Genomic DNA, 24,269 nt, shown 5'->3' on the forward strand with positions numbered 1-24,269 from the left:
TTTAAAAATTGCTGGACAACCAGGTTCAACACGTGAGCCATACAAGGCACGTGTGTCACATTGCCCTGAAGAAGGGTCGCAGACTAGTTTGCATCATTGTTGCACCCGACCTTCCCTGACTGCTGGTTGAGTGGAGACAACCATTGATGAAACTCGGTCCCACTCTCCAGAGCTAATCGTCCACAATTTCTCAGCAGTGTCTCACATTTCCCCTATATTTCAAAGTAAACATTTGACCGCCTGATGGCCTTGAGCTCTGCTTCCAGCATAGTAAGGAGGTGTGTGGGATTCCTTGGGCGCAGTTACAAGGAAGGGTGGCCTGACCACACAGGGTTTGGGCCGAGGTGGAGGACCCACACGAGGTTGAGGAGGCAGAAGCAGTGGAGGAACTTGTACATACAGAGGAAGGATTGACACACAAGTCGTGGGGATGGCAAGACTTGTACAGCAAACCCTTCTCCATCTCTCACCATAGTTACCCAGTGCCCAGTCAGCAACATGTAACTCCCCTGTCCATGCTTACTGGTCCAAGTATCTGTGTTGAAATGCACCCTGTCACACACAGAGTTTCTCAAGGAATCGGTGAGGTTGTGTGCGACCTACTGTGGTAGCGCGGGCACGCCTTTCTTGGAGAAGGAGTGACGACTGGCCATCGGCTCTTGGGGCTCTGCAATGGGCATAAGGTCTCAAAAATCCTCGGTCTCAAAAGGGTGTAAAGGCAGCCTTTCTGTTGCCAACAAGTTGCAGATGATGAAACTCAACCTCTTAGGCATGTCATGCCCTTCGAAAATCATGTAAAACACAGCGAGGGGACTCCAACCACAGTCTCCCTCATTTCCACTAATTGGGCCACACACACCCCACTTGATTGGCATCAGTTGACCCCCCTTTTGAAAAAGAAAAAGATGCTTTGCATGAAGCACTCTCAAAAATACGCGTGCCTTTCCCGTCCCCTGGCTGACCCAGGGGAAGACAAGTCCTCTGAGAGCCATGACTTGTTCATCTTGGTTCTTTTAGAAACACAGCGAGGGGACTCCAACCACAGTCTCCCTCATTTCCACTAATTGGGCCACACACACCCCACTTGACTGGCATCACTTGATCCCCCTTTTCAAAATGAAACAGATGCTTTGCATGAAGCACTCTCAAAAATACGCGTGCCTTTCGCCTCCCCTGGATGACCCAGGGGAGGAAAAGTCCTCTGAGAGCCATGTCCACATTGTCAGTGGACAGACGCGTGTGCTTATCTGCCATCAGACCCCCAGCAGCACTGAAGACAGGTTCCGAGAGAACGCTGGCTGCAGGACACGACAAGATCCCCAAGGCGTACGTGGCAAGCTCAGGCAATTTATCCAGATTGGAAGCCTAAAATGAGCAGGGCTCAAGTTGCACAGTAATGGCATCGATGTTTCCTTGCATATACTCATATATCTGTATGTCCTCCTCTTTTTCCTTGTCCAGCTCTTTTGTTTTCGCATGAGTATATATCCTTGTCACTTTCCCATGTGTTTGTGTTGTGTTGTGAGTTGTTTGTCACCTTTTGGACACCTTTGAGGGTGTTTTCTAGGTGTTTTTATGTGTTTGTGATTGCCTGCCATTGTTTCCTATGCAGTTCGAGTTCGGTTTGTCGAACGTTCGACGAGCCGAACTCGAACGGGACGTCCGTTCGGCGAACCGACCTCGAGCCGAACCGCGACTGGTTCGCTCATCTCTACTCACAAGCTACACTTACTATCAGTATTTCTGTAGAGTGTGAGAGGAAACTAGAGTATGAAAGGAAACCCCTGCAAATATGGGGAGAACATTCTTCTTGGTGAGATTTGAATTCAGGACTCCAGCTTATGATCATGTTGCATAAGTAAGGCTAAGTTCACACATCCTGTGTTTTGCATCAGTCACAATCCGTAGCCTTGAGGAATAACGGAATCCTGCAAAATATTTTGCAGGAATCCTGTATTTCCCCATAGACTTCTATTAGTGACGGATTGCGACTGATGACCCTGCGTTGCATCCGCTGCGTCGCGGTCCGTCGTTTTTGACTGACCGCCGAGCGGGGAGCAACGCAGAATGTAACGTTTTTCGGGCCGTTGAAAACAACGCACCGCGCAGGAATCCGTCGCGATCCGCCAAGCTTGTAATGCATGTCTATGGTGCAGGATTCCGTCGTAATCAGTCTTACAACGGAATCCAGCGCAGGATTCCGTCATGCTCTACTGAGCATGCCCAGGAAGTTGCTAAATTTAGAAAGGTATATAAAGAAGCTGTTATCAACAATCAGACAATGCTACCTGACCAACAAACCAGCCAGAGCAGACCCAGAGCACATGCAGAGAAGACCTTCCAGAGACCAGCTAGATCCAAGGAGGAACAGCCATTGCCAGGGTGAGGTGTATTTCTGTGATCTGTTGTCCCCCTTTTTTTTGTATCTTTTTTTTTTTTTTTTTTATTTGTCATGGGGTTTTTTTTCATTTTATTACTTTATTAGAGTTTTATTTTGTATTTTTTTTTTTTATTTTGTATTTTTTTTTTTTAGTATATTCCTTTTTTTTTTTTTGGTTAGAGGTTTTATTCCATTTTTATTTTTCTGTTCTATATTTTTTTACTTTTTTGTATGTTTAATTAGTATATTTATTTTGTATTTTTTTTGTGGTTCCATTTTTTATTTTTTTTTTCTTCGTTCTGTATTTATTTGTACTGTTAAATTTTTCAATAAAGAGTTTATGCTCTTTTTTTTTTTTTTTTTTGGTTTAGAAAAATCGAAAAAAAGTAAAAAAAAAATTAAAAATAAAAATATTCCCAATCTGGTCATTTTGCCTATTTTTGCGCCTGTTTAGTGTTTTTATATGGTTTAAAATTTTGGTTATCATCGATATTTTTGGGGTTGTATTTTGCAATGGTCACACAAAAACATTAATGTACTTTGTTGTATAGGGATCTATGTTTAACGGTTACACGTGTGTGTGTGTGTGTGTGTGTGTGTGTGTGTGTGTGTAATTTTAATGGTGTTTTTTATTAGGTTTTAAAAATAGAATTGCAGAGGGAGTTAAAGTTTTGGAAAAAAAATTGTGCTATGAGGGTATAGATTTCTTTAGTTTATGGGATTATTTTACCTTGGTGGATTGGGTTATTAATGGTATTATTGTGGGTGGGGATATTGATGTATTATCATATATATATATATATATATATATATATATATATATATATATATATATATATTTTAATATATATATATATATATATTAAAAAGCATCTGTTTGCAGGCCACTGTACCGGTGATTAGCGGCAACTTTGTTTTACTAACGTGTTGTTTTTTGTCTCTCCACAGCTTTTTGCTCGGTGGTTGACATCCACCAACTAAAGTGGTCTTGAGGGTTCTGCGACGTGTCCTTTAGTGCCACAACAGTTGCCAACAAATGTAAGTATGTATGTTTGCAGGCCACTGTACCGGTGATTAGCGGCAACTTTGTTTTACTAACGTGTTGTTTTTTGTCTCTCCACAGCTTTTTGCTCGGTGGTTGACATCCACCAACTAAAGTGGTCTTGAGGGTTCTGCGACGTGTCCTTTAGTGCCACAACAGTTGCCAACAAATGTAAGTATGTATGTTTGCAGGCCACTGTACCGGTGATTAGCGGCAACTTTGTTTTACTAACGTGTTGTTTTTTGTCTCTCCACAGCTTTTTGCTCGGTGGTTGACATCCACCAACTAAAGTGGTCTTGAGGGTTCTGCGACGTGTCCTTTAGTGCCACAACAGTTGCCAACAAATGTAAGTATGTATGTTTGCAGGCCACTGTACCGGTGATTAGCGGCAACTTTGTTTTACTAACGTGTTGTTTTTTGTCTCTCCACAGCTTTTTGCTCGGTGGTTGACATCCACCAACTAAAGTGGTCTTGAGGGTTCTGCGACGTGTCCTTTAGTGCCACAACAGTTGCCAACAAATGTAAGTATGTATGTTTGCAGGCCACTGTACCGGTGATTAGCGGCAACTTTGTTTTACTAACGTGTTGTTTTTTGTCTCTCCACAGCTTTTTGCTCGGTGGTTGACATCCACCAACTAAAGTGGTCTTGAGGGTTCTGCGACGTGTCCTTTAGTGCCACAACAGTTGCCAACAAATGTAAGTATGTATGTTTGCAGGCCACTGTACCGGTGATTAGCGGCAACTTTGTTTTACTAACGTGTTGTTTTTTGTCTCTCCACAGCTTTTTGCTCGGTGGTTGACATCCACCAACTAAAGTGGTCTTGAGGGTTCTGCGACGTGTCCTTTAGTGCCACAACAGTTGCCAAAAAATGTAAGTATGTATGTTTGCAGGCCACTGTACCGGTGATTAGCGGCAACTTTGTTTTACTAACGTGTTGTTTTTTGTCTCTCCACAGCTTTTTGCTCGGTGGTTGACATCCACCAACTAAAGTGGTCTTGAGGGTTCTGCGACGTGTCCTTTAGTGCCACAACAGTTGCCAACAAATGTAAGTATGTATGTTTGCAGGCCACTGTACCGGTGATTAGCGGCAACTTTGTTTTACTAACGTGTTGTTTTTTGTCTCTCCACAGCTTTTTGCTCGGTGGTTGACATCCACCAACTAAAGTGGTCTTGAGTGTTCTGCGACGTGTCCTTTAGTACCACAACAGTTGCCAACACATGTAAGTATGTATGTTTGCAGGCCACTGTACCGGTGATTAGCGGCAACTTTGTTTTACTAACGTGTTGTTTTTTGTCTCTCCACAGCTTTTTGCTCGGTGGTTGACATCCACCAACTAAAGTGGTCTTGAGTGTTCTGTGACGTGTCCTTTAGTACCACAACAGTTGCCAACACATGTAAGTATGTATGTTTGCAGGCCACTGTACCGGTGATTAGCGGCAACTTTGTTTTACTAACGTGTTGTTTTACATTTTTATAGCTCTTATATCATGTCTTCTTCTGGGAGCCCCCCTTCAAGGCAACAGCGATTGGAGGTAATTATTATTAACCGATTGACTTTGTGATCTGAGATGAAATATAACAAAAATTTTACAAACTTGCATACAGGAAGAGCAGGCGGAAGATGAATCACAGGGGAGCCCAGAAGAAGGCGAACGGGGTGGCGAGATGTCTGGTGAAGGCTCGCAACATGTAAGTATATATCATATAACTTATATCACAAACATTACAACACAAAATAAAAATGTTGTTGGTTCGAATGTTTTAATTCTATTTTTAGGTGCAAGGTGGTGCCCGTCCTAGAGTCCCTCCCAGCGATGCCCGGGGTCGTGTGCGCGGCGGTGGTCGACAGCGTGTGAGTGTGTTTTCATTTATTCTGAAAGGATGTATCACATTAATGGTTTTAATGTTCAATATGTTTCTGATTACACAGGGTTCACAGCGGCGGCCGGACGGGGAATCAGATGGGGAGGAAGCGGGATTTGATGTCGACCTCCTCATCGACCTCGTCCATGAAAGGCAGCCGTTGTGGTCCATGCAAGACCACCGCCATGCTGATGCAGTTGTCACCCGACGACTCTGGGACCAAATCGCTGGAATCATGCTAGATGGATGGGATAGATTAGACACAAGGGCCCAAAACAAAGCACGTAAGTATAGATAATTCATTGAATGTACTTGTCGGCTTTACACTGTAATTCTCTGAATCTTTTGTATTATCTATTTTCAGGTACAAGGCTGATCACCCGGTGGCGGTCCCTACGCGATCGTTTCAGGAGGGAGTTAAATGTGGAAATGCAGGCTCCAAGTGGTTCGGGGAAACGCAAGGGCTCCAAGTACAAGTATGCCGAAGCCCTTGCGTTCCTGCGATCGTCTATGATTTCTAGAAGGTAATTGCACCGACTTTGAGTTGCTTTGTAAATTATTTATGCTTTTTTTTTTGGAGAACAGAATGCTTATTAAAATTTGAAAGTAATTTAAATTTTGTTTTTTGTTTAATCCCACAGAACATTCTGTAGCACGACGGAGCCTGCAGCAGTCCAGCCCCCTCCTGAAACGATGACAGAAGAGACCGTCACTGGTGCCCCCTCCAACAGTCCCTGTGATCCATCCCTCCCTTCCACCTCTACCTCTGATTCCTCCCTCCCTTCCACCTCTACCGCTGATCCCTCCCTCCCTTCCACCTCTACTTCTTTCCCTTCCACCTCTACTTCTTCTACATCTTTACCTTCCATACCATCTTTCCCAACAGCTTACTGGCAGACCTCAGTGCATGCAGCTGCTGCTCAGCAGTGAGTAGGTGTTCCCTTAACCAACCCCTTGGACGCTTCTGACACGCGAACAACTTTTGGTTCGGTGCGACAGCGCCCAAGGGGACTGGATAGGGGCAGCCCCGAAATCTTAGCTCTAAACGCATCCATCCATAGCTTAATGAAGGTGTTATCAGAGCAAATAATTGCTGGCTTCCAACTGATAAGCCATAGCTTACATGAGTTGTCCAGCAAGATGGATCTGATGCGTTCAGAGTTAAGACCCACACAACACTATTTCCAATCCATAGTCGGACAGCTGGAAAACCTAACCTCTGAGCAGCAACTGTATGTGATGCAGGCCTGCCAGGATGCTCTTTGCAGAGTACGTTACCTTTCTTCTCTTAATTTACCCACTACTCTACCACCTCACCCTCCAGCCTATACTGTTCCTCCTCAGCCTCCAGCACCTACTCTACCACCAGCCCCTACTGTACCACCTCAAACAGCCCCTCTGACAACACCTCACCCAGCCTCCACTACTCAACCACCTCAGCCAGCAGCCCCTACTCACCAAACTTCTGCACAGTTTCAGCCCTCTGGACATTACCCATCATCTGTCCAGTACCATTCTGCAATGCAAAACCCTACATCAATGCCTGCATATCATCAACACTCTATACAAAGTTATGTTCCTTCTCCATCCCCACTTTCTAGCCAACAAATGTCAGCCCCAACTCCATCCCCATCCTCAATGTCCGCTCCACCAACACCACATTTCCCAAACCGTCATTCTGTGTCTGTGCCCCTCTTACCACAAAATCCACCATATCCCAGCCCTCAGCCTTCTCCCATCCCTCAGCCTTCTCCCAGCCCTCATCAATATTCTGTCTCTCCAAACCCTTTTCTTCCCAACAATTCTCTTACCTTTGCCACACCTTCCCATTCTGTATTACCCTCTGCCCAACCTTCCCCTTCCCTCTCCTCTTTACATACCCCATCTGTTGAAGGGGGCAGCCCTGCGAGCCTCACCAGTGTTATCTCCACCCCACGAACTTACGAGAATTTATAACATATTTTTCAGAATTGTTAACTTTCAAATAAAACATGCATAAAATTTACTCTTGTGTCTTTGATTATATAACGTCACACAGTTTCCAAATACATTTTTATTTAAATTTTAGAAGTGATTTACAACATCAAGTGTCCAAAAAAAGAATACATTACAAACACAGATTGTCGAAAAAAATTTGCAATATTCCTCAATCTTAAGCCAGCTTTACACCTTACAATTACGTATGCGATGTCGTATGCGATGTGATACGCCCAGGTCGCATATGCGATTGAATGAGATTGCATGTAGGTCGTTCATTTGCTGTCACACGTGCGTTAGTAGCCTATGTTAAATTGATAAATTTTGTGTGCGATCCTTTAGATCATGTGTTCTGTGACGTATGCATTGGGCACCTTTTTTTTTCTTTATTTATTGACTTGCCAAGCGTGTGTAATGTGTAGGGATGCGTTTTTACTATGTCATCTGCCATTCAGCTCTGCTACATGGCCGCTGACAGCAGACACAGACAGCCATGTAGCAGAGCTGAATGGCCGCTGACCGCAGACACAGAAAGAGCCGCACTGATCGCGCTTCTCACCTCAGTTGCTGCGTGGAGGTGAGAGGAGCAGCGGTGAGTAGCACGATCAGCTGAGCTGTAACTGAGGTTACCCGCGGCCACCGCTGCATCCACCGCTGGATCCAGTGACAGCGGGTAACCTCAGTGACAGCAGCTGATCGCGCGGCTGTGTTCATTAGCTGTGTGAAGCTGACCGGAGCGGCTGTGTCTTCTGCAGCTCCGGTCACCTCCATGCAGCAGCGCTGGATGCGACGCTGGAGCATCCTGGATTACGCCGGACATGGAGGGCTTTTTGGGGCTGATTAAAGTGGTGAACCAGGGTATATGTTTGTGTTTTTTATTAAAGGATTTTTTCGGGCGGGCGTGTGTGTGTTTATTTACTGTAATTTACAGATTAATCATGGATGGTGTCTCATAGACGCCTGACATGATTAATCTAGGACTTATTGGCAGCTATGGGCTGCCAATAACTCCTTATTACCCCGATTTGCCAACGCACCAGGGCAAATCGGGAAGAGCCGGGTACAGTCCCAGAACTGTCGCATATAATGTATGCGGCAATTCTGGGCGGCTGTTGGCTGATATTGTTAGGCTGGGGGGCTCCCCATAACGTGGAGCTCCCCATCCTGAGAATACCAGCCTTCAGCCGTATGGCTTTATCTGGCTGGTTTTAAAATTGGGGGGGACCGCACGCCGTTTTTTTTAATTATTTAATTATTTATTTCACTACACAGTATAGACACGCCCACCGGCTGCTGTGATTGGGTTCAGTGTGACACCTGTCACTCAGCGTGGGGGCGTGTCTCACTGTAACCAATCCTAGGCGCGTTGGGCGGGGAAAGCAGGGAATACGAGATTGTTTAATGGGCGGCCGGCTTTTTCAAAACAGTAAAAGCCGCCGGAGTTTTTATAACAGCAGTGCAGCGCCGCGCCGGAGATCGGGGAATGGTAAGTATGAGAGAGGGGGTAAGAGGGATAGACTGACATGGACAGAGAGTGAGGGACAGAGATAGTGACGGACTGACAGAGATTAGTGAATGACAGACATTGTGAGGCGCAAAAGAATGCAGCTTTTCAGCTGCGCTCTGAAGCAGAGCTTTTTTAAGCTGCGGTGCAGAGCGCACACCTGCGCACATAGCATCAGACACCAAAATCGTATGAGGGATGTCACACGTTACAATTCACTAGGTTCATACAACAAAACGTCCAATGTATGAGGAATAAACGACGTGTATGCGATCACCGTATTTTCGGTCAATATTGATCGCACGTAGGTTTCACACGCAAACACGTCACGAACGATGCCGGATGTGCGTCACTTACAACTTGACCCCGACGACGGATTGAAAGATTTATTGAAGCGTGTAAAGCAGGCATTACAGTAGCTTCGCACATATTATGTAAACATAAAATTACAGTAGTATAATAAGATGGTTGAAATAATATACATTAAAATGAACAAATATCACACCATTTGATCCTGCCAGTCCAGTCTGCCAACTGGAGAAACAAAGTAAGCGGCGAACTGTTCACGGACTTGCAGAACATCTTGACTGCTTCGAAAGGTGATGTTTCGGTACTCTGGCAATGGATTCGAAACTTGTTCCTCAGTAGCAAGGTCACCATTTGATAAAAGATAATTATGTAAAACCACACACGCTTTCACTACATGGTCAACATTATCAACTTTCAAATTTATTGCACTTGTCAAAACTCGCCATTTAGCAGTTAGTATGCCAAAGGCGCATTCAACCATGCGGCGAGCTCGACTTAACCGATAATTGAATATTTTCCTGGTGTGTGTTAGAGCACGGCTAGAAAACGGTTTCATCAAATGTTTGTCTAGTTGGAATGCTTCATCTCCCACACAAACGAAAGGCATCGGTGGTCCATCAGTGTTTGGAAGCGGTGTTGCTGCAGGGAAGGAGAAACTGTTTCCGTACAAATTTCGTCCCATTGCTGATAGTTTGAAAACTTGAGAGTCGTTACTTTTGCCATATGCTCCTATATCAACAGCTATAAACTTATACTCTGCGTCAGCTATCGCCATCAACACAATTGAAAAGTACTTTTTGTAATTAAAGTATTCAGAGCCAGAGCGAGCAGGCTTGATGATCCTAATATGCTTTCCGTCTACAGCCCCAATACAGTTTGGGAACTGACATATTTCCTGATATTTTGATGCAATTGCCAACCAATCTTGTTCAGTGGGATGTGGGATATATTCCGAATGGAGACTATCCCACAATGCTTGGCATGTTGTTATCACAATTCCAGCAATTGTTGATTTTCCAATACGGAATTGGAAGTGCAGAGAGGCAAAAGACTCCCCTGTTGCCAAAAAGCTGTAAAAAAAAAAAAAGGAAAAATAATCAACAATCAGCAACAAGACAGGCAATAAATTACATTACAGTATGTGTAGAACAGAAGGTACAATACAATTGGCTTACCGGAGTGTTATCATTAGACGCTCGGCTGGAGGGATTGCCATGCGACAAAATGTATCCATGCGTCGTATGAATGGGTCCACCTTCTCAACCAAAACGTCAAACATTTGGCCAGACATCCGTACGTAACTGTGGAATTTTTCTGGGTGGCTTCTCATTTCCAAACACAGGGTATTAAAAACCCCAAGGGACATCCTCACTGAGTTGATTGGGTGGATCCAAAAACGCCGACGCAAACGACGGCGTTCATGCTGCTCCTCTGCAACCCTATATGCCAACATGTTGGCTTGATGAGAGTATTCCATGAAAGCCAACTGAATTTTAGAAGTAACTGCATCCATGTTGATTCTTCTTCTCCAACCTGTAGATGGGCTGTGCAAACACATTATTATATACATCTCCAAAAGTTCAGCCACTCCCATTGGGCTGTCCAAAAGAAGAGGAAAAAAATAAAAAAAAAAAGTAAAAAAAAAAAAAATAAAAAAAAACGGATCGCGACGGATCCGTTGGAAACGGACGCTAACGGATGCATAACGGATGTAACGGACGCAACTGATCCGTTTTTTCACAGGATTCCTGTGAACGGAATCCTGTGAAAAACCCATCAGTTGCATCAGTTGACATCTAAAAAACAACGGATCCGTTGCTGACGGACCTGACGGATTGAAAACACAGGATGTGTGAACTTAGCCTAACAGGTATATAAATATTTTTTTTAGTGTAGAATTGAACACAATATGCTGGAGAAACCACATTGGGATAAACTGTTCCCCACTCATCTGCTCACTTGCAATTTTTTTGGACAGCCTATATCAATTTGACATAAACCGTCTTATAAATAGTTTCATAATAATGATACACCATATCTCCACCCTACAATATAACATTATAGTTTTGGTTTTTTTAAGTAATCCACAAGCCTTTGGAACTTTATTAGATGTACTAATAGTGCACAATTCATTCATATTTTATTTAGTAGTTGATTAACTAGATCAGGGCTTTAGTGTAAATTTTCACCACTGATTAGCATGTACATAGTGGTAGATCCCTCCATAGGCAACTAATACTTGTTCTACAAACTGGTATGATGATTAGAATTTGCAGCGCAGTCTAGAGCATAACAAGGAATACAACTGTTTGGGACTTGTAGGGATTGTGAAGCCCAGCACTTATAATAATAATAATAATAATAATTTTATTTATTTATATAGCGCTATTAATTCCACAGCGATTTACATACATTGGCAACACTGTCCCCATTGGGGCTCACGGCATTTCTGCGTTATCATTTATATAGATCAGAAGACATCATGAACTGTTTCTACAATGTTTGGATTTCTTAAGTCTGAGTTATGAGGAAAGGGTCCACAATGTTTAGGCGGGTATTGCTGCAGGCCCTTCAATCTATAGATCTACAGGTTTCCTGTTTGCAGGCACTCCAATGATGTTTTTCTCAGATGCTGATTATTGATATTTCCATGAAATGTCAAGATAGATAAATATTAAAAATAATATTTAGTTTTATTAGATGCCTACTCCAGTCTTTCAAATCAGTCTTCTGTCTTGCCCGGTGGTTAATTACCCTGTGAACGAGAACATGAAACAAATTTTAGTAAGGTTAGATAGATGATTCAGGATTATCCAAAAAACATTGGACCAGTTTTATGTGAAATCACAGCAAGTATAGCTTTCTGGAGGGGCACTACTTGGTTCTTTAGAGGAATCTTTAAGTTTATAAACTAAACTTTGTACAACAAACATCTCCTGCACTGTTTGAACTTTCTCAATAAACCATATCTCATCGACCCATGTGCTAAACATCAAATATGAAAGTACCAAACTATATTTGTAATACAAAGTAATAAATATATACAATCAATGAAAAATAAAATAGCAAGATTGGAAATGTTATATATAAAAATATATATTAATGGGGGTACTTTTGTGCAAAAGCACACCAGTGTGTGCATCATGGACTTACAAATATATAGTACTAGTGTGACGCCCTGGATTAGTCAGGTCGTCCCAGGTAGTCCCATGCACACACACCACCTCCCCTTATGACAGCAGCCAAACTACAAACCTTTGTTACCACCCTCCGGGTTTGATGTTCACACCAGGGGGGCAGAGCCAGGTGGTTGGCTCTGCCCACCGAGGAGTTCACAGGCCCGGAGCCGGGAAAAAAGTCTAGATTAGTCTTGACAATGGAGTGAGGAGAGTCAGGGTCAAGGGCAGACCTGTGCTCCGGCCTGCCAAAGTCTACATTAGGTGTCTGGGTTGGAGCCCAGTCACCTTTGGCAAAGAGGCAGACGGTGGTGGTCGCCTGCAGGAGCTGGGATTACAGCCGGTGGAACCGTAGGGACCGGGGACGGGCAGTGGCCCGCTGGTACCAAACCGGGGAACCGATTGGAAACCGGAGCACTAGGAGGGGTACTCAGACCCAGTACGAGGCCCAGAAACAACTAGGCTAAGTCAAATCAACTGATTGAGGACTGGACTTTAGGACCTTTCCCACACAAGACCCAACTGAAGACAACAGCCCAACCATTAGGGTAAAGCCACCGCAAAGGCATAGAGACCCAAGGGGCCAGCGTCTGCGGGCAAACAGGGCTCTCCCGACACATAGCAATCCGGGGAGTGGACTACCATTGCTTAGGCATAAGAGTCACAACGTTTACACTAAAAAGGTGCAGGAAAAAGGCGGAAACCACGAACCTGTTAAGGGGAAGCTGCAGCCAGCTGCGGGCACCATTCATCAGCTTGTTTGGTTTACCAGAGACTCCAGCATGTTTTATCATAGTAAGTACACCAGTGCCTTTGGGCTGCGCACAACGCCGCACCGCACCGGACACCAGCACGCATCCATCCCCTCGCCTTCGGCACCTCCCTCGGGCCCCCGGAACTATCATCTTCCCTACCGATGGAGGGGGTCAACACCAAGCTGCGCAACACCATTCCCGGGAGCCTAGTCAACGGCAGCGGTGGTGTCCATCCATTCACTACAACCCGTGGGTGGTGTCACGAACTTAAATCCCCCTGCAAACCACCGCGGCTCCGGCCGTGGACCTCCCCACCGAAGTCCCTATGTGTAGCGCCAATCCCCTTTCAGAGCAATGTGACCCCCGGGTCCATGGAAGAGCTCAAGCGACCCACCTACGAGCACGGATCCGAGTGGCTCGGCAGGCGGCCGAGCCCCGGGGCAGTACACTAGCTGTAGTACCCGGGCGTTGCCCGGGATAGTAACTGTCTCGCTGTCTCTCTCATAGTTGCTGTCTGTCTGTCTTTCTGGCTGTCTCTTTCCTTGTCTGTCTGTGTCTATGTCTCTGTCTGTCTGTTTCTATCTCTCTGTCTGTATTTGTATCAGTCTATCTATCTCCAGCTCTGTGTCTGTGTGATGCCCTGGCCTATCAGGTCGTCACAGGGTATCGTGCAACCTGCCCTTCAGCACGGTATCCAAGTCCTTCTTGGCTACGGATCCCTATACTTTGGTGTTACTGAGATCAGAGCCAGTCAAAACCATAGGAAAACTTTGCACCACACCCACCAGACACACCATTGGGGGGCCTGACGGGAATAGGGCCACCCACTTGGGGGGTTGGTAAGGGGAGGTGAGAGGTGTCAGACAGGAGACAGAAGGAGAGTTGTGAAGTGACTCTTGTGAGGAGAGGTCACAGGTGGGAGCTGGGCTCCTGAGTCCTAGGTGGTAGACGTTGGTCTGGGCCTGGTAGGAGCCGGTTACCCCGGTCACAGGAGATCGTGTCAAGGGGCAGGGATCTGCCAAAGAGGGCAGCCAGCGGCCTTGAGCCATCTCCGGGCAGGGGCCAGGGAACGACGGGGTACATGGACCACAGGCCGGGAAGTAGCTTCAAGCGTCCTGGTAATGTACCCGACGGGGGTGAAGTCTTCAAGATTCATCCCTCACCCGCTCCAAAATCAGGGTACTAGTGCACCGATGGGATAGGACTTTCGCACAAGTACAGTCTATCAAATCCCAAGCGTGAACCCTGAGAGCAAGCTTACCCCGTTAGCCATACGGGTGAGCGGGACCCGATTAGTTCTACTATAGGGTCTGAACAGTGAACAAGGTGCCACGGAAAAGGTAACAAGCTAACAAGTAACACCAAGGACACGGATCCAAGCGTGCTCAGAATTTTGGTTTACAAGCTGTCGGTGTCAGTATTGTTGGACTGAGTGAGTACGCAGAAAACCCTTTTCTCTCCACGGCACCCCTTCACTACCATCACTGGGCCCCTTGGTACAACCCCCTACCCACGGAGAGGTTAAACAAATTGTTGCCATACCACCACCACTGGGCTCCCCAAAAGCAGCGGTGGTAATCCACCTTACCATGCACCGTGGGTGGCGTCACAAACTTCCTAATCCTCTGTACATACTCCCCTTTTCTAAACTCGAGTGTCCACGCGAACCCCCGGGTCCGGAGACCCCTCGAGCCATGCGGTTCTGGATCCGAGAGGCTCAGCTGCTGCTACAAGGGCAGTACACCTCTCTGTCTCTATCTGTGTCTGTCTCTATGTGTGTCTGTCTGTCTCTCTCTTTCCCCGTCTGTCTCTTTCCAGGCCTGTCTCTTTCCCCGTCTGTCTCTTTCCTCGTCTGTCTCTTTCCCCATCTGTCTCTTTCCCTTTCTGTCTTTTGCCCATTTGTCTCTTTACCCGTCTGTCTCTTTGCCTGCCTGTCTCTTTGCCCGGCTGTCTCTTTGCCCGGCTGTCTCTTTGCCCGGCTTTCTCTGTCTGTCTCTTTCCACGTCTGTCTGTGTCTCTGTCTGTCTCTCTTTATTCGTTTCACCACCAACATCTTATTACCTCACACATAAGCCTCTTATACTAACAGTTTATTTTGTTCCTATAGCAACCACTGACAGTTGCTATTAATAGCCAGCAGCTCCCACCTCCATTCAGTATAATGGCCTTTAGTCTCAAAATCCTCACTCCATTTTACACACTGCAATATCGGTATCGATATCGATAGCGAGCGTACCCGGCCCCATCAGTTGTGCGTCACGGGAAAATCGCTGCCCGTGGCGCACAACATCTCTTACACCCATCACACAGACTTACCTTCCCTGCGACGTTGCTGTGGCCAGCGAACCACCTCCTTTCTAAGCGGGCGGTTTGTGCGGTGTCAGAGCGACATCACACGGCAGCCGTCCAATACAAGCGGAGGTGCGGAGATGAGCGGGCGGAATATCCCGCCCACCTCCTTCCTTCTTAATTGCCGGCGACCGTAGGTACGATGTAGTTCCTCGTTCCTGTGGTGTCACACATAGCGATGTGTGCTGCCACAGGAACGACAAACAACCTGCATCCTTCAACAGCAACGATATTCGGAAAAGGAACGACGCGTCAACGATCAACGATAATGTGAGTAATTTTGATCGTTAACGGTCGATCCTGCGTTTCACATGCAACGACGTCGCTAACGAGGCCAGATGTGCGTCACGAATTCCTTGACCCCAACGACATCTCGTTAGCGATGTCGTTGCGTGTAAAGCGGCCTTAACTGTAAAGCGTGGGGTTAAATTTTCCCGTCAAAATATAGTCTATGACAGTGATGGTGAACCTATGGCACGCGTGCCACCAGGGGCACGCAGAGCCCATTCTGCTGGCACGCGTGCTGTCGCCTGATCCTGCCGCTTTGATCTGCTGGCGTGGTCGTGCTGGCAGATCAAAGCTGTGTTGGAGCGGAGGAGACATTTCTCCTCGCTCTGACACTCCTCCTCCCCCAGGCTGCAGGTCTGTTGCCTAGGAGACGGAGGAGCGTCAGTGAGCGGCACCGGCGTAATGACGTCTTCTGGCCACGTGGGAACTGAGGACCCAGCGGCGCGCAGCGGGGGAGCGTGTTCAGGAAGGTGAGTTGTGTGTTACATGCCAGAATGGGGGGGGGACACACATGCCAGCATGGGGGGGAGAACACACATGCCAGCATGGGGGGGGAGAACATACATGCCAGCATGGGGGGGGGGACACACATGCCAGCATGGGGGGAACATACATGCTAGCATGGGGGGGAGAAAACATGCATGCCAGCATGGAGGGGAACATACATGCCAGCATGGAGGGGTGGGAAACATGCATGCCAGCATGGGGAAAACATGCATGCTAGGATGTAGGAAACATGCATGCCAGCATGGGGAAAACATACATGCCAGGATGGGGAAAACATGCATGCCAGGATGGGGGGAAACATGCATGCCAGGATGGAGGAAACATACATGCCAGGATGAAGGAAACATACATGCGAGGATGGAGGAAACATGCATGCCAGGATGGGGAACATTTACCAGGATGGGGAACATGTTAAGATGGGGAATATTTACCAGGATGGGGAACATTTACCAGGAAGGGGAACATGCCAGGAAGGTGGACATTTACCAGGATGGGTGTACATGCTAGGAAGGGGGACATTTACCTGGATGGGGATACATTAACCAGGATTGAGAACATTTACCAGGATGGAGGACATTTACCAGGAATGGGGTACATGCCGGGATGGGGGAACATTTACAAGGATGGGCAATATGTCAGGATGGGGTACATTTGCCAGCATGGGGGAACATGCCAGAATGGGGTACATTTACCAGGATGGAGGACATTTACCAGGATGAGGTATATGTCAGAATGGGGGACATTTACCAGGATGGGGCCATGATGGGGACAAATATACCAGAATGTAGGAAATATATATCAGGATGGGGGACATGTTTACCAAGAAGTGGCCCAGGAAGGGGGACATAACTACACAATGAAAGGGGAGGGGAGCAACTCGTACGTCTTTATGGGATTTCAAGATGTTCAGACTTTGAAATGTAGATGTGGATTACAGGGTGAAATCTGATTGCATTCCATGCTAAAATCTCTGTCTAATATGCTGCAATTTTTTCCAGAAAGATCAATCCAACTGCTGTGTCTGGAAAGGGCTCATCTTCAATGTGTGGTAAGCATGAGCGTGATGCCCCCTGCTGAAGAGAAGAGAAGATGGCAAAGGTAAGGTTACAATCAATTATTTACATGATAGGATTGGTTGGCACTTCGGAAAAAAAATTGGGTTTAGGGCTACAGTTTGGGCACTCGGCCTGTAAAAGGTTCGCCATGACTGGTCTATGACATTCCCTGGGTCACATGGAGCGTCTGTGCAAAATTTCGTGATTGTAAATGGGACGGTGCAAATTCCTTTAGCGGACATACATACATACACACATACACACATACACTGAGCTTTATATATTAGATTTCAATGGAGACCTCTAGTGATGAGCGAGCACTAAGTGCGCAATACTCTAATTGAGCAGATCAGATGCTCAGACTGGAAGTCAATGGGAAACTCGAGCATTTTTCCATAAGACACCCTTCAGGAGGCCTGAAGGGGCAGTAAAATAATTAAACTGGATTGAAACAGCGCTCAAATGGAATAAAAACAACATGAGGAAGATGCCTGGATACATCTCTGACTCCCAGATCTCTGCTGGGAACAATGTTGTCAGAGTATTACACCACTTTTATGGACTGACAATAAAACATACAAAACCAAAGATGAAATGGATTTTAAGGGAAAAAAAGGTTAAGGCCTAATGCGGGCGTCACACTGTACGATCTATCGTGCGATCGCATGAGCGATCATTCCCGCTCCGTCGTTTGTGAGTCACGGGCAAATCGCTGCCCGTGTCGCACAAAGTCGTTAAACCACCATCACACGTACTTACCTGATGAGCGACCTCGCTGTGGGCGGCGAACATCCTCTTCCTGAAGGGGGAGGGACGTTCGGCGTCACAGCGACGTCACACAGCCGCCGGCCAATAGAAGCGGAGGGGTGGAGATGAGCGGGACGTAAACATCCCGCCCACCTCCTTCCTTCCGCATAGCCGCAGGGTGCCGCGCACCGCAGGTAAGCTGTGTTCGTCGTTCCCGGGGTGTCAAACGGAGCAACGTGTACTGCCCTGGGAAAGATGAACAACCAGCGCAAATAAGATTAAACGATTTTTAAAAAAGAGCGACGAGTACATGATCCACGATTTATAACTGATTTGGAGTCACACATAGGTGTCACACGAGACGACATCGTGAACGATGCCGGATGTGCGTCACGAAAACCGTGACCCCGACAACATATCGCACGATAAATTGTCTCGTGTGCCGCCCGCATTAGACACACGGCATGAAAATCGGACTGAATGGAGTGCGATAAAACATCGAATTCCACTCGGAACAATATTGGCATATGTGTCAGCACCCACGAGCGATTATTTTCTCGGCCCCAATCGGACCGAGAAAACAATTGCAGCATGCTGCGATTGTAATGTGAGACTTCTTCTCTCGCACCCATTCAAGTCTATGGGGCAATAGAAAGATCGCACTGCACTCGAGGTACACCGGCAACGGAGGAGAGAGGGAGATAATTCCCCCCTCTCCTCATCCATGCCGGCCCTCCCCTCCTCAGCACTGGCCCACCCCTCCTTAGTGCCGTCCTGTCCCCCACAGTGACACTCGGCTCCTGCTGGGCTGCCAGCGTGAGCCACGTGTCATGTGAGGATCACAGTAGTACCAGTGTGGCCCCGGCCTAAGAAACATTCTTTCTTGTATAATTACTTTTATAAAAGGCAATATAAAAGTAATTTTCTCACTTTCTCATTACTTTCAAAGTTGAAAAAAATGCTGTGAAACAGCTGCAAAAATGCTGAAAGAGTTGGCATGCTACTTTTCAAAAATGCAGCAGTTTTTTTTTTCAGTCAGGAAAAAAAATCGTGTGCATAAGATTTATGAAATCTCCTAACTTTTGCTGGTTCGGTAAAAATCTGCTTTTAATTTGCATAAAACTTATGAAAAAAAAAAACAGCAAAAAAAAAGCAGCAAAAATGCAACTTGTTATCATAGCCTTAATAGCCAGACCCTCCCTCTCTCACAATAGATTGGTAAATAAAACTACATCCGCCGGTAGTCACCGGTAATTGTAATTTTAACATTTTACTGCCTTATCTAGGCTTGTAGTGTGTGTGACATGGTCAAACCTATCTTGTTTAAATTGTGAAGGAGGGACTTTGAAGCTCACAAAGCCTTTGTGGACGAAGCAGGAACTGACAAAAATTAGAAGTAAGAGGGACTTCGATTCACCCTTTATAAAACATAAAGAATCACCTTATACACATTCTGTTAAAATTGCTAGGTAGTGGGACTCCTAGACTACTAAAACCTCTGCACTAAGTGTAAGAGCTGCCAAAAATTAGAAGGGATTGTAATACATCGTGATAGACAGAAATAGTAGGGACTCAGAAAACATATTTTCCCATTATTAAGAAGTGGGACTCCTACACTAGTAAAGCATATGTACTATATACAAAGGCTGCCGAAAATTAGGAGGGACTCCAGTATACCATGGAAGACAAGTAGAGGAGGGCCTCAAAATTTTATTTTTACCATTATTGAGTGAGACTCCTAAATTAGATTAGTAAAAGCTATGCATTATGTGCAAGGGCTGTCAAAAATTAGAAGGAGGGATTCCAATAAACCCTGGAAGACACGATTAGGATTGACTCAAAAAAACATTTTTTCCATTATTAAGGAGTGGGAATCCTAGACTAGTAAAGCCTATGCACCATGTGCAAGGGCTGTCAACAATTCAAAGAAGGGACTCCAAAACCCTGGAAGACACGTAGCGGAAAGCCACATAAAACTATTTTTCACATTACTAGTCTAGGATTCTCACTCCTTAATAAAGTCTATGCACTGTATGCAAGAGCTGCCAAAAATTAGGAGGATGGCCTGATAACACAATTTTTCCAATTATTAAGGAGTGGGACTCCTAGACTACTAAAGCATAGCCTATGGACCATGTGCAAGGGCTGCCAAAATTAGAATTAGGGACTCCAATACACCCTGGAAGACAAGTAGAGGCGGGCATAAGAAAACATTTTTTTTCCCATTTTTAAGAAGTGGCACTCCTAAACTAGTAGAACTGTTATGGACAGGGTTATGGACTGTTATGATCAGTATTAAGAATTATATGAAGATATCCAAAACTGGACTCAAAATGGCGTTTGAACTGTACTCAGAAACGGGACTTTCTCGTCATAAGTGATTCATGCTGACTTAGCTTAATATAAAATGATGAAACACATATACATATATATTTCAGAATAAGCTCTTTTTACCATTTACCCAATAGGAGAAGTGTTACGTATTCTTGGTTCCTAGCCAACTGATTTCTTTAAATCATATAACCAATATTTAAGTCATATTTTCTACCCTGATCTGTACATCAGTTGTCTGTGTGGACGAATAGCATGCATGCTTACAAATGACTCATGATTTGGAATGCAAACAGATTTAAGACGTGGATGCATAACTTGGATTGCATCACCCTAAATTATGTCTCCCTTATCAGAACCTATGCACAATTTGCTAGTGCTTTCAATAATTAGAAGGAGGGACTCCAGTAGACCATAGAAAACACTTAGAGGAGGGCCCAATAATAAGATTTTTTTCCATTATTAAGCAGTGGGACTCCTCCAGCAGGTATCCCTACAGAGAATGCAGCAAATAATGGTATTAATAGGGAATAGAATAGATGTAGCCCAGACAAGGAACTTTTGGTTTTAGGTTGCAGTAGCAAGGACTTTACTGCTGTAATCCCTGCCTATATGTCTAAAATCCAAACCAATTCCTACTCCAGCAGCTCTCTCTACAGTAAACGCAGCTAACAATGATATTAATATGGAATATAATAAATATATTTCCAAGGTAGAGCATCGTGTCACCAGGTCTTACATAGATCCAATGATGCTTTGCAGCCGTCCAATCACAATAACGCCAGTACCCAACATGGCTATGGCATTACTGTGATTGGCAGGCAAATCCTGTATGTTTAGTGGCTGAAAAACAGCAGCGAAACATGCGTGGCGGGGAGCCGAGCATGGCGCTCGAGCACCTGGGATAATTGATTGATTAACCTCAATAATTTACTACAAAAGCACACACAATTTTGCCATACAGACTAAGAAGAAACAAATAAAATACAATGCCTTGAAGCTATTTGAATGATCAACTATATATATATATATATATCAACTTACAAAAAGTAAGCAGGTTGCTAGTATAGCTGCCTTCATCTTCACATCAAGATCCAAGGAAAAATTAACATCACATATAAATTGGATTAAACATGGAAATAAAAAGTTCCTCACAGAAATCCTTCCAATCTCAGTTTTATCCTGAATAGACGTTATCTGTAAATGAGATGTTAATATGAAATGAAAGAAAAACAAAACATTTAAGTAACGGTAGTCACAGGTTTTATCCAGTAAAATTCCTATAGTACAAGCAACACCAAGCTCTTAAAAATTCACCAAGGAAAGATAAGTCAAGTGTAATTGAAAGCTCAATCTTAAACAGATCTTTGAACTAATAAAGATCTTTAAGGTTATGTTCACACACAACAACTGTTACTGCATTTTTTGTGCATTTTTTAGGTCACAAAGATGAGCCAAAATGCATGCATTTCCTTCCCCCAGCAAAGTCTATGAGATTTCTATTTTTCTATTTTTTTTGTCTTAACTTTCTTGTTTCCTTTTTTTAGCTCCTCTGTGGGCTGTGGAACTTGACTATTTAATAGAATGATCTCTGGGCTAGTACCACTCAACACTTTTGTATTGCAGGGTACTAGATGCCTGTTAGACCATGCTTATGTTGAGATAAAACAGACCACTATACCAAGCAAACTAAGAGGTTCTTTGATGACTTCAGGATATCTTAACAACCATCATCTCCCCACAATGTAATTGCAGGGAACGATGAGGTGAGAGAGGGAACAACCTCTCAGAACCCACTAAATGCCGCTATTGTTTGCAGCATTTAGGGGTACTTTGCACACTACGATATCGCAAGATGATGCTTGCGATGCCGAGCGCGATAGTCCCCGCCCCCGTCGCAGCTGCGATCTTTTGTGATAGCTGCCGTAGTGAACATTACCGCTACGCTACGGCAACTTCACATGGACTTACCTGCCCTGTGATGTCACACTGGCTGGCGACCCGCCTCCTTCCTAAGGGGGCGGGTCGTGTGGCGTCACAGCGACGTCACACGGCAGGCAGCCAATAGAAGCGGAGGGGCGGAGATGAGCGGAATGTAAACATCCTGCCCACCCCCTTCCTTCCAAATAGCCGGCGTGAGCCGCAGGACGCAGGTAGGAGATGTTCCTCGCTCCTGCGGCTTCACACACAGCGATGTGTGCTGCCGCAGGAACAAGAAACAACATCGGTCCTTCTGAAATTATGGAAATGACCAACGCTACACCAATGATATGATTTCAACACTTTTGTGCTCGTTAATCGTATCAAAAACGATTTACACACTCCGATATCGACAGCGACGCCGGATGTGCGTCACTTTCGATTTGACCCCACCGACATCGCAGCTGCGTTGTCGTAGTGTGCAAAGTACCCCTTAGACAAACAGTCAGGGTAAGTGCTGGCATCAGCACTCTCTGTTGTTGTAATTAAGCCAAGGGAATTTGTCTGCAGGTTTTTGCTATGGAATCTTAGAACGCCATAATGTAGTGGAAAAGGGCCTGATTACAGGGATGTATCAGTTACTTGATAGCGTTTTTCTGTTTAAATTCAGAATTTTACTAGTGGGCAACTTGCCTCATGCATCTTAGTCCAACCACATCCCCATCACTGATCAGCAGCTTTCTGTCACTATAAAATGTATACAGAAAGCTGTGGGGTGGGTGAGGTTATATATAGCTCAATCATTCTGCTAGATCAGTTACAGAGAAAACTGTGACTCTATCATAACTGCTGCACCCAAGAAACTATATGATAAATTCCTGAAATTGGGGTCCCTGTGTCTACCTTATGTTGTTGTCAGATTGCATAATAAAAATCTGCCTACAGATTCCATTTAACTTTGTGATAATGCAGGAATATTTTCCCAATTATGATGTACATTTACATCAAATGTCGGGAGAGACTTAAAGGGAAACTGTTGCCTTCAGAAATGTGATTATCCTGCATATATACTAGTAAGTAAATAGCATTTAAACCATGCCTGGTTGACTTACTGGTGCTGAGACTACGAGGAAAAAATTAAAACACTATCAGGCAGGTCAAAGACCACTGCTGCCATCGATTCAGCTACTTCCGCTGATGCCATGTCAACAGAGTAGCAGCTTCTCATCTGCTCTTCTCTGTAGATGGGGTGGGACAGTCAATGTCAAGATGATTGACAGCAAGCTCCCTCAGATAGGAAGCTGGGAGCTGAAAATAAGCATGACGTCAGCAGTCCCGCCACATCTACAGGGCAGAATGGAATAGAAGCCTCCATTCTGTTGACAAAGCCACCGTATTGCCGACAGGAGTGGTCTGTAAATGCTCTGTGCTGGCAAAGAGGGGTGCCGGGCACAACAGGCAGGCAATTAAAAACCATTTGCCTGTTAGTTTAAGCTTTTTTTTGAGTAATGGATATACCCTTTATGCTTTATTCTCTCTGCAGCTGCTCATTTTCAGTCATCTGGGTGAGGTAGGGGGTAATTAAAATCACTGAGCATTATACTGTGAGCACAGCAGTCACTAAAAATTATAGCATGCCGACGGAAGACACGTTATGATTAGGGATTAGCGGACACGAACGGTACAGTTCAGGCTTCATACCGGACAAAAAAAGAAATCTGTGTCTGAGTTTGGAGTTTGGGTACTGCTTGTTTCTTAACAAATTTTGTTGAAATTAATGTTTGTTGAAAGCCAATCAAAAAGGTTTATTACATGCAGAAGATGACTGTACACTGCTGGGAAGAACAGAGATTGAAAAATAAAAGCATTGTGGGCTCCCGTCTATTTTGGATAACCAGTGCAGGTAAAATGGGCATCTAATGGATGCACCAATTCTGGGGGGAGGGTGGGGGGGGGGGTCTGTGGTCTGCTATTTTTAAGCTGTGCAAGGCCAAATAACCATGTGCCTTTGAAGCCTGATAATAACAACCAGCTGTCAGCCTTACCTTGGCTGGTTATGAAAAA

At 45.2% G+C, this 24,269-nt stretch overlaps 1 protein-coding gene and 1 long non-coding RNA gene across 2 annotated transcripts in view; one reads left to right on the forward strand and one right to left on the reverse strand.

Moving 5' to 3' along the window:
• The first annotated feature begins 4,900 nt into the window (after positions 1 to 4,900).
• On the forward strand, positions 4,901 to 5,280 carry LOC142295508 (uncharacterized). The gene is made up of 3 exons (XR_012751480.1): positions 4,901 to 4,956; positions 5,030 to 5,113; positions 5,202 to 5,280. It is a non-coding gene; the product is annotated as an uncharacterized LOC142295508 (long non-coding RNA).
• A 6,200-nt stretch (positions 5,281 to 11,480) lies between these two features.
• The window catches only part of LOC142297294 (phospholipid scramblase 2-like), a 119,139-nt gene continuing 106,350 nt past the window's right edge, over positions 11,481 to 24,269 (reverse strand). The window contains exons 6-7 of the mRNA XM_075341538.1: positions 21,330 to 21,482; positions 11,481 to 11,832 (exon numbers count right to left, since the gene is read on the reverse strand). Coding sequence (XP_075197653.1) covers positions 11,824 to 11,832; positions 21,330 to 21,482 — 162 coding nt within the window. The 3' untranslated portion in view covers positions 11,481 to 11,823. The remainder of the gene's footprint in view (positions 11,833 to 21,329; positions 21,483 to 24,269) is intronic.

This window comes from Anomaloglossus baeobatrachus, chromosome 3, assembly GCF_048569485.1.
Source record: "Anomaloglossus baeobatrachus isolate aAnoBae1 chromosome 3, aAnoBae1.hap1, whole genome shotgun sequence".
NCBI classification, from domain to species: Eukaryota; Metazoa; Chordata; class Amphibia; order Anura; family Aromobatidae; genus Anomaloglossus; species Anomaloglossus baeobatrachus.